Below are 18,005 nucleotides of genomic sequence, written 5' to 3'. Positions count from 1 at the left end.
TTGTTACCAAGTTTTTGTTTTTTATGATTGTTAAATTTTATTTTTATAATTTTATATTCTATGAAAATGGACTGTCCAACCAAATAATTCTTCGTATTTAGATCCAGCTGCATTGTTACAGTCTATGAATTTACAGTTTTACAGTCTCGTAATATACTATGAATGATCGTAATATAGTCCATGAATTATCGTAATATACATACTTTTTACAATTTTCTGACCTTGTCAACTACCCTATTACACTAGTAATGCCAAGAAAGCCACGGTGCATTAATCAGTCTACTAAATATATCCTGGAAATGGCATTGACACGCCAAGAAAAAGAAGAATCAGTACACATAAACACAACTGTGAAATTGTCCCTCTAGTGAGGAACTAGACATACCAGCTATGAGGTGAGGAACAAGTGAAGTTATTACCTCATAATCCTTATTAGCGGTGCAGAGAACCCACTGTTCGTTGGGGACGTTCATCCTCTGAAACTCTGTCGGGATGTCGAAGAAGTTCCAACCGGCAGACTTCGGTAAGTCGTCCGGAGTTGATTTGTAGTGGAAGCAGTACAACTCGTCGATGTGAACTGTTGTTATGGACAGAAATCAGATAGAATCAGAAAGTTATACACAATGGGGACATGGCAACTCTCAATACACATCAATGCAGTGTCGATAATGGTATGTAGTTCGTTATATAGCTTGACATTAAGGCACTAGATTATGGCACTCGAATATAGTTACACATAGACTGTTATTACAGTGAGCGAAAGAATTTCGAGTTAGTTATCACGGTGGAACATCGGTAAGTTTAGCTGTGATGTACAGTTGTGTGCTAAGTACGGATGGACCTTTTTTTTTTCGTATAAACAGTATTGCACACAACAAAATACAAAAAAATATATAGAAATCAAAGAGAAAACTTAAAGGCAACGACAAAAGGTAAGCGAAAAGGTATATAGAACAAGAACCTTGTTATACACTACACCTTAGACACGCAAAGAAGGATTATATTTATATCACACATATATATTTAATATCACAGAAAAATATTTCGTCAGTCATTACCTGGTTGACTGAGCCTGAGCAACGTCTGGTGCATCTCGTGGCAGTCTCGCTCTCTGGGGATCACGAAGAACACCGACTGGAAGGTCTTGGTGCGAACCAGCAGCGGCGACCCGGTGGTTGTGATTGGTAGCCGCTCCACTGACGATATGTGCATTAGCAGGATCTGGTGGATAAAGAACGAAATACAATGTATATTTAGTACTTTTTTCTTATTATATTAAGAATTCTTATGAATCAAAATTAAAGGAAAAGGAAGGATTATCCTATGGCAATATATATAACTCTGTATAAATCATAGGCGTACCTCTTGATAAGAATGAAAAAACAGCGCCGAACCAAATTAAGAATTAACGAAACTTTTTAAGATGCCATTTTGCGAAAGCGATATCCATCATAATGAGCGAGGCAGCCCAATCCATACATTTATTAAAATTTCAAGAGAAAGACCAAAATAGAATCGTAAAGTTTCCAAAAATCGAGGAAAATGTGTCACAAAAACTGCTAAAGATTTCAAAGAATGACAAGGGTAAAAGTAGGACAGCACTTAAACAAAACAGATAAAAGACAGACATTTACCTCAAAGATATTCTGAGAGCACAGAAATTAGAATTTATAGGTAATACAACACGAAATGACATATCTACTCTTATGAAATAATCTATTGCGCACAACGTAATTTTTTTTAGTCTTACGTTGGGTTGCAGTCAACTTTGACTTTAAACTGCGCGCCGACTTCCGACCGCAATAAGTCAAAAATGGCGTACTTCGCGTTGTTATAAGCAGATCAAAATTGTCAAAGTTGACTGGTGGTGGTGGGTTGCACCCACTCTTAATGGTAACCCACTAAAATCGCAATTAAAAAAAACGTCTTGATATTTCTGTATATGAGTAACGTTGCATAAAAGAAAATTCAAATTCGAAATCATGACGACACGACATCAGAATCCAAAGGCGCTTTATCAGGAAGCGGTGAGTTCCTGAGTAATGTTTCCGATATAATATATTCTTTAAAGTATGGCAAGTAAATTTTGTTCCAACTAAAAATTAGTATAGCTTTTTAATAAAATATAATGTTAAGTTTACTTAAACTGATTCATTTCAATTAAAGATTTGATAAGTGCTTGTTTTTTATTTATCGTGAGTGTACTTGTAATTTTGCCCGTCCAGTGATTTTGAAATGTGGTTGATTAACAATACAGCCATTTAGATAACCAGTCGTTTTGCTAACTTGTACATTTTAAACAAAGACTTCTTACAGTCTTGGTCGTTTTCAGATGTAGTCATTCCAGCGATTAGGTGAATTGATGGACTTAGTTATCATGATGATACTAACCCGTCAATAATACATTCATGTCCCTTCTACATTGTTACGTATTATATAATCTGTGACATTATTCAAATGTCTGTGTCACAGAATGACCCTTTTTGAAGATAGTTTTTCGTAATAATTTAACAAATATTTCACGACTCGAGGAAGACGCGACCCTAGTCAGTGCTGTGCTGTTGGGTATATTCTATGTATATGTATCAAATTGCAGGTGCTTAAAAATAAATTTTGAACTCTTTGTAACTTCACTAGCGGCCCGCCACGGCTTCGCTCAGATAAAAACGTAATAAAAAAGTATGTTAATCCTGAAGATTTCGTCAATCTCTGTGCCAAATTTCATCAAAATGTCTCAGTTATCTCAGCCGAAAGTACATTACTCGACGGTAAGTTTTTAAGCGTTTTCCGATAATTTCAAACGTAGACAGAAAAAGCTATAGACCCCGTCATATCTTCCATTTCGCTCATACAAGAAAGAGATATGCGTATTAGAAATACATGAGAATAAACTAGACAGAACTTTAACATCTTTTGATCGCTCAACACGTGCCAATCTGCCACTTTATATGAGACTAGATGTTGCCCGGGCCTTCGCTCCCGTGGGAATTTTGAGATACAATATAGCCTATTAACAATGTTGGATAATGTACGTTTCTAATGGTGAAAGAATTTTTGAAATAAGTTCGGTAGTCTCGGAAGATTACCCGCCTCAAACATACAAACTCACAAAGTCACAAACGCTTACCTTTTTATAATAATAGAATAGATTAGCCCTAGTACCTACTAATTACATGGATTAGCCGAATTAGCTCTTATTATATTATTATTATCTGTGGGAATTAATTAAATAAATAAATATATTAGGACAAATTACACAGATTGAGCTAGCCCCAAAGTAAGTTCTATACTTGTGTTATGGGATACTAACTCAACGATACTATATTTTATAACAAATACATATATAGACAAACATCCAAGACCCGGGCCAATAAGAAAAAGATCATTTTCCATCATGACCCGACCGGGGATCGAACCCGGGACCTCTCGGTTCAGAGGCAAGCACTTTACCACTGCGCCACCGAGGGAATTGCATAAAAATCTATCTCATTGATACACTCAACACTCGAGGTGAATTTCACGACTGTTTGAACGCGGCGTATAGCGTTTCATTAGTGTCGCACCGCACATTTTTTTTAAAATAATGAATCATTTTTTTTTAAATTAAACATTTATAAAACTAACACTGTACCAGTACTTTACTTATTTATAAAATAGGATAATAACATTGATTACTGTGTATGGTACAATTTTATAAACACTAGTAATAGCCAGATTCAAAATGCTGGTGAAATTCACCCATTGTTTCTTTGATCTGAAGTCTGCAGACTGATTCGATCATAAAGTTTGTAATAACACCGCGATAACGATACACGTTCCGCTGGTGTTACAACTTTCGGGGCTCCATTTACAAGACGAAATTATCGCTCAATCGATAGACTAATCTGATTGTTGTATTTTATCTTGTCTTGTTACGAATAAATGGTCTGATTGTTTGCATAGTTTACATGATAATACGGTAATCATAAATACATGTTTTAGTCATTTTCAGAGCATTTTAATTTTGGCAGTAGAGAAAATGAATTCAAACATTTTTTCAGTTTAGTAAATTAATACGGAAATCTCAACGCTTTTAAATAAATAAATAAATACATAGGGACAAATCACACAGATTGAGTTAGCCCCAACGTAAGTTCGAAACGTGTTATGGGATACTAACTCAAAGATACTATATGTCTATAACATATACATATATAGATAAACGTTCAAGACCCAGGTCAATCTGAAAAATATCATTTTCCATGTTGACCTGACCGGGGATCGAACCCGGGACCTCCAGTGCAGCAGTCCAGCATGATGACCATTAGGCCACAAAGGTCGTCATTTGTTTCATTACAACTAGTGATCCAAGAGATACTTTCTTTGCTCAGGGTATAAGACTCGCATATTGAACGGGCAAATGCTGCCGGCATTCCGGATACATTAACTCAATGCGCCGCGTACGCGAAAACATTTTATTTAGAAGACTCATGCATAAATCGAAAACAGATGTAAATTGTATTCAATAAAGATTTACAATTGAAAACAAAATCATCAACAGATTCACAGTCGATTTTCTGGTAAAAACAAGTTACATACCCATGTCTCCTTCCTCATCTCATGATCCACGAAAATTAGGTGTGTGGTCGCGAAGTACAGCGTGCCTTTCGATGGGTTTCGTAAGTTATACTTGTCCAGTAGCTGCACATTCTCCAACTGTAACAAAATAAATTCATTGAAAAATATATATATTGTAATTTGTAATACCTATACTAACTAGACCATATAATGAAATAGATTCCTTCACCGAAAACATCGTAAAATACCGGACAAATAGCTAGACATACCGCTTCCACCTGGACGAAGGTAAAAACAATCCGTCCAGTAGATTTTGCGTGTGAATGAGTAGCAAACATACCTTATATCCTGCCTGACAACCTTCTACCCCTACATGGGATAAATCCGCTACATTATACAATGTATCTTTCTTGTATTAATTTTGATTAATGTACTTATTTTCGTGAATTAAGTTATTACAAACAAACAAGTTTCGCATTTATAATACTAGCTGCGTGCCCCGGGGCCTCGCTCCTGTGGGAATGATTAATATACTTATTTTCGTGAATTAAGTTATTACAAACAAACAACTTTCGCATTTATAATACTAGCTGCGTGCCCCGGGGCCTCGCTCCTGTGTGAATTTGGGATAAAAAGTACCCCATGTGTTATTCCAGGTTATATTCTACCCGTGTACCAAATTTCATAACAATCCGCCCAGTAGATTTTGCGTGAAAGAGTAACAAACATACATACTCACAAACTTTCGCATTTATAAAATTACTAGGATATATTGCTTTTGTTTGGTCCGTTCCCTCGGCTAGAACTTCACGAGCTATTTTCGGTGCGATACGAAACCACATATTAAATTGCACACGACCAACTTTTAGGAAGGTTGAGGTTAGAGATTGTTACAGATTTGTGTCAGCACCTAACATAGTTGTGAGGTGAGAAGCTATGTATACATATATCAACTTCAAAGCTGGTTTCGGTGCTCAAATTTATTATAGACTAGTGGCCCGCCCCGGCTTTGCTCGGGCAAAACCGTAGTAATAACCTATATTACTCCTGATCTCCTGATTCATAATAAAAAAAAGTAGCCATGTTACCCCTGAATGTTCCGTCTATCTCTGTGTCAAATTTCATCAAAATTTTAACGTCGTCTCTCTAAGAACTCTCGGGCAGCTAAGACGAATGTAACGATACATCAATTATGTAAATCCGTTCAGAGATATGAGGTGATAAAGAATATTATACATATAAGATACGCGCGAAAACAATAACCTTCCTTTGCAGTCGTTTAAAAAAAACGGTCGAGATTCAGCCAATGGATGTCTATATTGTCTATACATTGGAATTAACTCAAGTAATCCTTCTTCGGAAAAAAATACTCTAAATCGATACAAGTGCCACAAAAAAGATTGTTTGTTTGCAATAAAAACGATGGAAAGAAAACACACGAAAAGGCTTAATCAAAACGTTTAAACGACCCGAGTTGTTTACTCTGCCTTACCTAAAACCTTTGCCGTTGTTGATTGAGCCGAATTGGACTCTCCCTCTCATCTCCGCAAGTTCCCGGTTGGGTTCAGGGATGTAACGTCACGGAGCCCCGTGTTGGTGTAAAAGATAACTTTCAATTTTTGAAGTCCTGTTCTAGGGCGGACCCACACGCCGCTGTGCCGAGTTGGCCATCATTATCATTTACACATTAACATAAAACAAAGTCGCTTCCCGCTGTCTGACTGTCCCTACGTTTACTTAGAGAGGGTTGGCACTGTCTACTTTGACGTTAACTTTAACGGAAAGTAAGCCATTTTGTCTGAACATCAGCGGTACGCACGTTTTAATCAACGTCAATGTTGACGGTCCAACTAAATTTTTAAAACTACGCAACGAATTTTTATACGGGTTTTCGAGCGAAGACGGGTCGGGTCGCTTGTAATTAATATTTTTGAAAACTTAATCCACGTTTCCCGAATGCGGGCCCTTAATTAATGGTAATTGAGATTACACTGCGTATACTTTTACAAAAGGAAGAAAAAACTCATTATATTTTTTTCAAATTAGTTTAAAAACATGTTCAGAGACAAAGGAGATGAAATATGATTTAGTTCTCGTTTTAAATTATAACTTTTGACTGCGGCTTCGCCCGCGTGTGTGGCAGCAACCATTTTTCCGGGATGAAAGGTACCCTGTGTCCTTCTCCATACTTCAAACTACATGTATACAAAATTTCAAGAAAATTGGTTGAGTAGATAGAGCCTGAAGAGATAACAAACAATCAAACAAACTTACGTTCGCATTCATAATATTAGTTAGGATTAGGATTAAGACAACTCGCTCGGTTAAACCAATACACCTAAACCTTGCCCATTCGTTTAAAAGTATATATGCATAAGAATGTCAAACCAGATTTTTCGATCAAACAGCGTTTTCGGCAATAGACACGTCAAGACAAAGGATCTTGTATTATTCCCTTGGCATAACGTATTTTCCCGAGGCCTATATCAATCAAGCGCAGTCAACGTATTTCAGACAACGCCTGGAAACATTCTACGCAGACTTTCTGACAAGTTTCATGTTAATATTCAATATCATAATGAATATTAATAGATCTATGAGACAGGGGAATATGATAGATGTGACGAAGTAAGCTCGCAGCAACAATAATTAATTACTAAATATTTCTTTCAACGTTGTACACCACAAAAACAATTCGTGCAATTTTGACAAAAGGTTTTAATTAGAATTGGGCAGGACATGTTTGCCGCATGCCACCAGAGAGGCTGGCTATCATAGTACCAAAAGGGCGTAGGGGTAGGTGGGGCAGTAAACCGCTGAGGAGTTCCCTCAATTGGAGCCGATACGATCAGGACTTGATTAACGTAATAATGCATTCATAGTAGCTGGACTGGCTGTGGGTGAAATTATCCCAGGATACCCATCCTGTTCTGTCTAATGTCTAATGTCTAATGTCTAATGTCTAATGCTTGCGTCCCCCACCAAGAAAATGTACCAATCATCTGGCAGTTTGGGGAAACCGACCAATTAATCAAAATAGACCAAACGGGAAAGTGGACTGATCTTTCCTTAGGGAGGAAAATGTAGGAAAGCAGACCCTGGGCTCCGACGCGCAACGGCTGCGGAAGAAACGTGGAAAACGCTCTGATAAGAGAGCGAGAGAGGTCGGACAACTTAGGATACACCGGAGACCGTGCAAAATTGAGGACAAAAAGTAGGAAAGCATATTCTGGACTCCGATGTCCCGGCTGGGGATGCGACCGGGATAACGCTCAGATACGAGAAACACAGAAAAGAAACAACGGCAAAGCTCAGATAAGAGAGGTAAAGAAAATATCGTTTTCTCTTTCGCAAAAAAGACATTCCATTCAGGATAAAACCTACTTAAATAACAGAATTAAGGGCGCATTAATTAGAGCGGACAATTATCCTGGCCCACTAATTAATTCAAATGAAAGGCCTTAGGCCCCATTGTCTCTGGTAGAGAAATTGTACAAATCTAAAATTATTTCAAGTTGTTATGGCAGCTATGTAATTAATTTTCAGTCCGCGTCACTGGTTTTTGGTATCTCAAAAAACGCGACACCACCGCTTTGATGTTTTTGCAATTTATGAATTTGTCTGATCTGAATTGACAACCTGAAATTTCACAACAATTCGAACATGGCGGAACGAATAAAAACAAGCAGAATGTGAGCGATTCCTTGTACTGACATAGACAAATGTCTGGATTAGTTTGCGGTCCAAACGGTCCAAAGTACGTGCTTTTCCGTCATGCCCTTTTAAATTCATATTTTCAGTACCCCAATAAAATAATATGATCAACCCTTCTCCGCTCATATCATGACTGTAGGTCACAACCGACTATTTTGTGTCCCACCGTGTTGACGCAAACTTGGTGTACGTACTGATAAACGTACGTATAAAATGAACAAATATTTTTTGATATATTAATAAGCTGAAAAGTTTGTATATTTGTTTATCTCTGAAGGGTCCGATAAAAAATGTGTATGGCATAGCATTCGTGAGCGGAAGTGTGAGGAAGTGTGGCTACGTGGCAAAGTTTATACGTAGCTAAAATATTCGTAAATAAGTTTTAGGAAAACATCACCAAAGCTTATGTCTTGTGGCACACAACCAAAGTCAGATTCAGGCAAGGCAGTCTGCGATAAGCCGCCATTTCTATTCCTAGCAATCACCTTCGTTGAAAGTGTTAGCCCTTAAATATATGAATGTATATGTAAATTAGGCCATTCGACCCTCAGGTCAGGATTACAGCTAACTTGATGTATAGGTGAATTTGGGATAGGTGATTTGGGTAGGTTTGTAATGTTTAAAAGCACCCGGGGGTTTGTGAGAAACATATATACTATCTCTATCCTGTTTACTTATATCGAGGAATAATATGTATATTGTTGTTTGTAACGAACATACTGAATTACTGGACTTTTCAGAAGTTACATGAGAGATTACAGGAGTAACATGGGCTTTGGGAAAAAGGAAAAAAACGCGGATTTATTCGCGGAGGTTAACTTTGTATTACAATTAGAATGGTCAACTCGACGAAGAAGAACGTATTTTAGCGTTTATTACTGGTAGAGAAAAATCTGAAAAAACACTCGGTAATATACTTTTTATTCCGAAATCTCCACAGGAGCAAAGTAAAAGAAATAACATCTTAGGTACTCTCACGTATCAGACACCCATACTTTTGACTGTTAGTTCAAAACTGTTAAAAGTAGCAAAAACACTTGCTGCACTTCTGAACTCGCAGTACTTTAACAATCATATTTTCCTTATCGCTCCCCAGGCGCGACACGTAATGACCCATAAATTCCTGTCGGATGCTCAGCCTCAAGGTTGAGATAAAGGAATACCATTAATATTTATCAGGGAACCGTCCAGGTGGTAATGATTTTTCAATTGTTGCGTTTGTTTCAATGTGTCTTCCCTCCGCCGTGGTTTTCTATTTGCACTGATTACGTGACTAAATTTATTTAATACACAATGTTGGCCTCAACATCAACCTACCCTTATCCCACTTTATACGGGCTCGGTACAGCATGTCAGTCTCCTCCACTTCTCCCTGATGTTAACAATGTTGTTCTATACAGCGTTCATGTTTGGTGTTTATAATTCAACTCAAACCATTTACAGAAAGAACAAATTATAACTCGGTATTCAAACATAAAAAGCACAACGGTGGACTTATCACAAAATCAATTTCCTCCAGCCAATCTGGGATGGAAATAGAAAGAAACGAACCAAAGACGGCGTTGTAATAGTGTATAATAAGATAAATAAATACACTATAATTTTCACGGATACTATTCTAAACTTAATAGTATCTAGAACAGCAAATGATATAGCCGCATTTGGTGAGTCGTAAGCAACTGAATACTCGGTTTCAACACTATATCCATTTTGCGGTTTTCCATTAGCTTTATGTATGAGTATTACTGTCACCGCTTCAGGCCTTTTTCCTTAACAAAATATCAATAAAGGCATAATGTACAAACAATATTCGTATGTATTTCCGTTTTATCGGCGCAGCGACCTTCATATAGACGGATGCCGGAAATTCGAACGTGGGTAGAGCGACGGGAATGAAATGCTGAAATATTTCACGAGGTATTCTCGGTCAAAATCAAATCAAAATCAAATCATTTATTCAGAAATTAGGCCTTCACAGGCACTTTTTCACGTCATAATCTAAATTAAATGATGTTTACCAAAGCTACAAACTACTAGCATTTCGGAACGACCACTGCTGAGAAGAAATGCCGAAAGAAACTCATTCAAACAGTGTTGGTCCCTATTATGCCAGAAGGGCTTACCATTTTTTATATATAAATTTATGTATAATTTTTTATCAGTAATATAACATTAAGTACATAATAAAGTACATGGTCAAAAGGTATACTGAAACATATTATGATTGTGATCAAGTGCTGATGAAAGGAAAATATATATATACTTATAAAATCAAAATCAAAAAATCAAATCATTTATTCAGAAATTAGGCCTTCACAGGCACTTTTTCACGTCATAATCTAAATTAAATGATGTTTACCAAAGCTACAAACTACTAGCATTTCGGAACGACCACTGCTGAGAAGAAATGCCGAAAGAAACTCATTCAAACAGTGTTGGTCCCTATTATGCCAGAAGGGCTTACCATTTTTTATATATAAATTTATGTATAATTTTTTATCAGTAATATAACATTAAGTACATAATAAAGTACATGGTCAAAAGGTATACTGAAACATATTATGATTGTGATCAAGTGCTGATGAAAGGAAAATATATATATATACTTATATATATATGTATAATTAACCAAACAAAAAAAAAAAACTTTTAATAAAAGATCGAGCTGACCAGTTCCCCCGGCAGCACCCGTTCACGAGTTGACGCGTGAGTCAGCCATCGCGAAGCTCAACCACAATAGAGGGAACCTCCCGACCCGATCCACGATGCCGCTACCGGTTTGACCATTTGAATGTGCATGACATACTCGATCTCCATAATCTAACATAATAGATACCTATGTTACTTTCAGACACTTGGAGATCACAAATCACGTATATGTTTTACAATAAATGTCAAAATATATGTAATAAACATGTCAAGAAAATATATAAATAATAATAAAAAAAAAAATTAAAATCAAGTGTGAGAGGTGGAAGTTTTAGGAAGGGTCCAAGGTTTTTTATCATTTAAATAGTCGCTAATCGTGTAATAAGCATTAGCCATTAAAGCATTTTTAATATATGATTTAAATTTTGGCATTGGCAAGTTAATAGCCTCTACAGGGAGTTTATTGAACAATTTAACACTTTGACCCACGAAAGACCGCCTAACCTTTTTAAGTCGGAATCTGTTCATACAAAGTTTATGCCTATTACGAGTGACTACACTGTTAACATCGCTCAATGTTTTATACAGGTGTAAGTTAGATTTAACAAAAATAAGTACGTCGAAGATGTACTGAGATGCAACAGTCATAATATTTATCGATTTGAATAATTCTCGCAAGGAATCCCGTGGCTTAAGCCCATAAATAAAACGAATTGCTCGTTTCTGTAAAACAAAAATTTTTCCTATGTCAGCTGCATTACCCCATAACAATAATCGATGTTTGTACACTGTCTGATCCTTCTCACTGCAAAAGCTGCCGAACTAAGTTTTTTGGCCGTGATTTCAATATGTTTATCCCACTTAAACTTACTATCCACAGTAATGCCCAAGAACTTGGCACTGTGTACCCATTCTAATACTTTACCATTAACTACTAAAGGAATATCAAGTTGGGGTGCGTTTGAAAGAGAGAACTTAATACACTTGGTCTTGTCTGTGTTTAAAGCCAGGTTATTAGTTGTAAACCATTCAAGCACAAGTGACATAATGTTGCTTCTGTCAGCGAAAGAACAAAAAATTTATAAAATCTGGTTTGAGGGTAACATTTCAAGTACTGGAGGACGAGTGGGTTTGTTTATTGCTCACATATTTGTACCCTATCCTAATTTGAAATCTCCAAATCAAATTTATATCGGTGTACTAAATCCAGATGATCAGAGTATGAATACAGCAATTCGCTCACTAGATCTTAGGAGTGAGACTGCTGAATCGTCTATCCAAGGCGCAAATATCTTTTTCTTTCTAAAATACATTGAAGAGAGATAAAACACAAAACCCATCAACATGAGAGGACAAATATAATCTTCTTAAACGCTCCATTTCACGCCACATATAAGTATGTAGAGGGTAACACGTTCGCAGGATATTTGATACAATATACACAACATCCATTCTTTAAGGATCACATTGGAAGTTTCCATTGTCCACACGATGAAAGTGCAAAATAGCGAAAGTGATTAAGTATTCTGAGTGAGACAAAAGTTTTATATCTTAACAATTACAATTATTCATCCAACGTGATCTAATGGTCAGCTGTAATATATTAAAGGTTCATGGGTTTAATTATAATTTCCTCCCTTTGGGCCCGTGAAAATTGTGATTTTATTAAAAATAATGACCAGAAAAAAGAACCTATACTTAATTTCATTTTTACTAAGCTAGTTACCTATAAGATGTAGGTAGGTGTCATGTTAGTGACAATTATTGCTTTAATGCAAACAGGAACACTCCTATATCACATCAAGTATATGAAGTGTATTGAGTATTGTGCTGCAACGTTTAAATGCAAAGTTAATTGTATATAAAACTAGGTATATCTTGCATTTGATTTCTATAAATGTATTGACGACCTCGGTGGTGCAGTGGTAAAGTTCTTGCCACTGAACCTAGAGGTCCCGGGTTCCATCCCCGGTCGGGTCATGATGGAAAATGATCTTTTTCTGATTGACCCGGGTCTTGGATGTTTTAGATAAACATATATGTATTTGTTAAAAAATATAGTATCGTTGAGTTAGTATCACATAACACAAGTCTCGAGCTTACTTTGGGGCTAGCTCAATCTGTGTGATTTGTCCTAATGTATTTATTTATTTATTGTGGGAGTGTGTAAAAGTCTTGAATGTAGCCACTCCTATCTGCTTCTTAATTTGTGATCAAAGGCATTAGTGAAGGTCTAAATAGTGATTTAACAAGTACAATCGACAGCACATCCAGTAATCCAAAATCAATAAAAATACGATACTATTCCCGCCGCGTAGAGTTCCATGCGGGGTAATTTAACCTTAACATGCGGTTAATTGTACTGTTCACATACATTTAATACTTAACTTTCTCAAATTATTTCTAAGATAAATATAGCAGAACATTTATCTCAATACAAACTAGACGTATGTGACGGAGATCAGAATTCCGATTCCGAAGAATTCCGGGATAGCACACAGCCAGCTGTACATGCTATTACAAGTTTTATACTCAACAGATAATGTAGTGTAACTCTGTTTGGGAGAATAGGGACAAACAACCGCCGCCACTGACATACAATAGTCACTAGTATAGATGTTGTTATAATTTCTGAATAAATGATTTGATTTTGATTGATTATGATTTCGAACTATAGGTACCGTTTTAATTTTAGTTAATCTTTACACAATAGGATTACTATGATGTTATCAGAGAGAGACAGATAATTACCAAACGAGACATTATGAGGACTTGAAACATTGGTTTTATAACAAAACCCACTAATTAGCTAAGTGGGCTGCACCTATTAGCCAGAGACAATTGGAAGACTAACGAGAATGCCAGGGGTGGGCGATTGAAATATATGTCCTAATGTACTTGACAGACGATTTTAAATATTTATTTATTCAAAAAATTCGACAAGGAGTGGCAAGAGAACACAAAGGATAGGAATGCGTGGAGGAAGTTAGGGGAGGCTTTTGCCCAGCAGTGGGGCTTTTGACCAAACAGCTAATAAAAAAAATATTTTAACAAAAACCTATAGTAATTATTCAACATTATTACACATAAAACGTTACCAATAACAGGTCTTCGCTATTAATGGCAAATATCATACAAAGTCATACAAAGTTACTATTGCTAAACGATTCTATAATTTTATTTTTTAGGTTCAACTTCTCTTTATTACGAATTTCGATGCAGTTATCACTATAATAACACACAAAACAATCAGTGAAGCTAAGTTAGCTTGTAAGCATGGTGGGAAGCCGTATAGTACCTGGGAAGTGACATACAGTCTCGATAGATTAGAGCACGGGGCCTAGTGTAAGTTTGAGCTAATTGCTTCAATATAGTTACACTTTTTTGTTACGTAACTGAATTTGAGTTCACATCACAAAGTTATACACAGGCATACGTATTGATTTCATGAAATATGATATCATCCCACTGAATAGGGTTGATAGGGCTGTAACTTGTGATAATGGGTTATGGATTAATATATTAGCACAGATTATATTACAGTCACTTTGTGAAACGCTGTTTCCATATATACTCCCAGGTAAGGTAGCGAAAACAAAAATAACGCTCAAAAATTCCTGTAAAACTTTAAAACTATTATATTTTACGACTTTGACAATGCACAGCGAAACCTGCTGAGAGTAGAAATAATAAATTCGGGGAGCGTATGGAGGAAACATTGAGAGTATTTCTCGAAATTCCCACAGGGATGGGAAAATGCGGAATATTTTCGTTTATGAGTCGCGAGCACGAGTTAGTTACTAAATTAATAAAGCTGTATTTGTTCGAGCGCTCTGATCTCGAGAACAATTTGAGATAATCCATCCTTTCCTATAATAATACCTTGAAGTCCTCATTCTTCAATGATCGATCAGTCCATTATTTGATATCTGAAGCTCGGGAGATCTCTCGGCAAATAGATTAACAGGATTAATTCCAGCCTACTCGACAACACATATGAGTTACCTATATTTTCTTTGAAGTTTTTGATCACAGACACGAAGTGGGAGGGAGGCAGATATATATATATATATATGTATTTTGGGGGATAAATAAATTATTTTTTTATATAGCAATATTTAAATAGTATATTTTATTTAAGAATAAGAATATTTATTTGTGAGACATAGATAGGTACCTTAAATAATACAGTTGAAATAAATTTATTATTTTCATTGGATTGTTTATTGCTTTTGGAAGGTAAAATTAACAAAATACGTATATTTCAACTCGTGGTTAAACAAAACAAATTACATAAATATCCACAAAACGGTTTTGAAAACATGACATACCTTTCGCGATGCTATTAGTCATTCTGTGGGGTTCTATAGCCACCAGTTCTATATACCACGACCATTATTAAGACTTATTATCACTCACATGAAGACGTGGATTAACATATGTAGCATGTCGACCACATAGAAATATGACCCCCCTAATTTGAAAGACAAACTTCGCAAAGGATTTTATGCCTTTACGAAGGAATTTTTTTTTTTGAAAGAATTTTTTGCCTATCGAATGTTACTGTTGATTTACAATGCGACGACTAATTTGTAAAGATGTCGATGTAAAATTATTAAAGTATTTGAAATTTTTATCCCGAAATTCCCAAGAAATTATAACAAAATTTTGAAGAGTCCTTGACCTTAGGATCGGCTATTCCAAGTTTGTTCCCAATTAATTAGAACTCAGTTTCTATTTCCTCGTCCGTTTTCATTATAGATGTATAACAGACCAGATACCGACAGAAAACAATCGTTACATATTATAAAACAAGAACCTTTGTTTTATAATATGTAACGATGCCACGTCTGTCTGTGTGTCAGTTTGTTCGCGATAAACTACTGAACGGATTCTCATGCGGTTTTCACCAATAGACAGTGTGATTCCTATGGAAGGTTTAGGTGTATAATTTATTATGTTTTACCCGAGCGAAGTTGGGACGGGCCGCTAGTAAAACAATAAAACAAAGAGGCACTTAAATATCCTGTTTTTTTAAAATCATGTACGTGAGTTAGTTTATTTAATAATTTCTAGACTCATCATTACAAGGTAACATAGGTTCTATGACCTCTTGGACTGTTGTCTTGGTGTTATAAGTTAGTTACTCGATAACCATTTCATATAATAGCGGGTGAATTTGCGAGCGATTTGAACGCAGTCATTATCCCTCTTCAAAATAAAGAATAATTTTGAAAATCTTAAAAATCAAATGTTATTTAAATTTTACAATCTTAAAAATTTACACTACCCCCAACACAGATTTCTATTTATAAATTAGGGTATTAAAAAGTTTCTTGTCTTTGTTGAAATTTGAAGAAAAGGGTTAATGATGGCGGTCAAAACGCTCGAAAATTCACCCAGCGTGCTTACGGGGAGTTTTGTTTTTAATTGATATTGTGGAATATGATTACGTTTTATTTATTAGTAAGCACTGACACGCATTTACTTTAACTATTGCTCTCTGGATCCACAGACAGGGATCTACTATGAATCAAAGGATATTTTTAAGGACATAAGGATTTTTTCCTTTGTGACACTAGCTCTATTTTCTATTGAAGTCGAAATTGCAATCGCGATTCACGAAGCCAACACTAACGTGACAAAGTGGATTGACAGCCCTATCCTTGATTCTTTAGTTTGTGCTGCATAGAAAACAAAAATTCGCAAATAAATAAGAGCACGGTCACTTGCGCAGCGGCATGTGGTGTCTAGACTGTTATAAATCAACGGTCATCCTCGTTCAAAGTCTTCCAATTATATTCGGAGACGTTCTCGGCAAATAAATGAGGGATCCACTTTAAGCCTCTTTATGGAAGCGATGAGCTTAGTGTCTGTAAATATGACTCATGATTGTGACTTGTGACGATTTTGATATTGGCCCTGAATTTTCGGGGATAGCTGGAAACCTGGATAATAACTAAAGGCACCTCTATCATCAGATAGTATCAGCTATGTCTTTATCCATTTCAAACAACACAATCGGTCCAGAGCTGTTTAGCTGTGAAATCGAGACGAGAAACATAACAAACATACTTTCGCATTAATCCCAATCCCAACTAATATTATAAATTCGAAACTAAGTTTGTTTGTTACCTCTTCACGCATTATCTACTGGACCGAATGTATATGAAATTTGGTACACGAATAGAAAATAACCTGGGATAACACATAGGGTTTTTATCCCGAAATTCCCACAAAAGTGAAGACCCGCGGCGCGGCTCGTATATGAATAAGTACTCGTATGTTCTGTATAAGGGTTCTGTGGTCAAAATATTTACTCATTTGGTAACTACAGTCTAATTATTCACCGCAGTTTAATATCCATTTGTATATAATACATACACATATTCTACATATTACATTATGCTCACGTTTCATAAAGGCAACTTAGGGAGTAAATCTTCATAAAGGTTTCATTTACTTATGAATGCTCTGTGGTTAGGGTTACCACATACATATATATGTATATGCGATGTTTAATTAGGCCTTTATTTCTGTCATGATTAAAAATGTGTACTGAAAAATTTTCGTTATAGATTTTTTTTTACTGAAACTGACGCAGATTTCTTAGGAAAATATTAGTTTAGAACATGAAAATGGTAAATTGCACAAAGACGACGTCGCGGAAAAAATATAGTAGTAGATGCGCGATATATTATGTATGAAGGGTCGCCAGTAGTTACTATTGTGAGAAATTACTATTTAATATACAAAATTGACGTAGAAAAGTGCCTGTAGAGGTCTAATTTCTGAATGAATGATTTGAAATTTTGAAATTTGGTTCCATAAACAGACTGTCTGAAATTACTTCAAGTGAACTAAACTAATAGGCATTGTACTACAAAATCCTTGGTATCGTTCATAAGCTTTTACGTGTTTAATATCAGATGGATGCAACTATTAACAATTTTACTAATATTACTTGATTTATTTAGTCGTAATGGCATGTGACGCTCTTACACTGATAACTATGATTAATGTAGATCTAACCTCTTCACCCATTGGATACTTAATGGACTAACTCTAAATGATAGACCTACATC

At 35.9% G+C, this 18,005-nt stretch overlaps 1 protein-coding gene across 3 annotated transcripts in view; it reads right to left on the bottom strand.

Annotated features, from left to right (window-relative positions):
* Mtmr6 (Myotubularin related protein 6) overlaps positions 1–18,005 on the bottom strand; it is a 48,941-nt gene that overhangs the window by 11,675 nt on the left and 19,261 nt on the right. For all 3 annotated transcript variants that reach the window (XM_053760249.2, XM_053760248.2, XM_053760250.2), the window contains exons 2-4: positions 4,579–4,695; positions 1,059–1,221; positions 420–577 (exon numbers count right to left, since the gene is read on the bottom strand). In XM_053760249.2, the coding sequence (XP_053616224.1) occupies positions 420–577; positions 1,059–1,221; positions 4,579–4,695 (438 nt within the window). The remainder of the gene's footprint in view (positions 1–419; positions 578–1,058; positions 1,222–4,578; positions 4,696–18,005) is intronic.

This window comes from Plodia interpunctella, chromosome 20 (genome assembly GCF_027563975.2).
Source record: "Plodia interpunctella isolate USDA-ARS_2022_Savannah chromosome 20, ilPloInte3.2, whole genome shotgun sequence".
NCBI classification, from domain to species: domain Eukaryota; kingdom Metazoa; phylum Arthropoda; class Insecta; order Lepidoptera; family Pyralidae; genus Plodia; species Plodia interpunctella.
The sequence above is the reverse complement of the archived record's forward strand: the minus strand, read 5'-3'. Positions and strand labels throughout refer to the sequence as shown.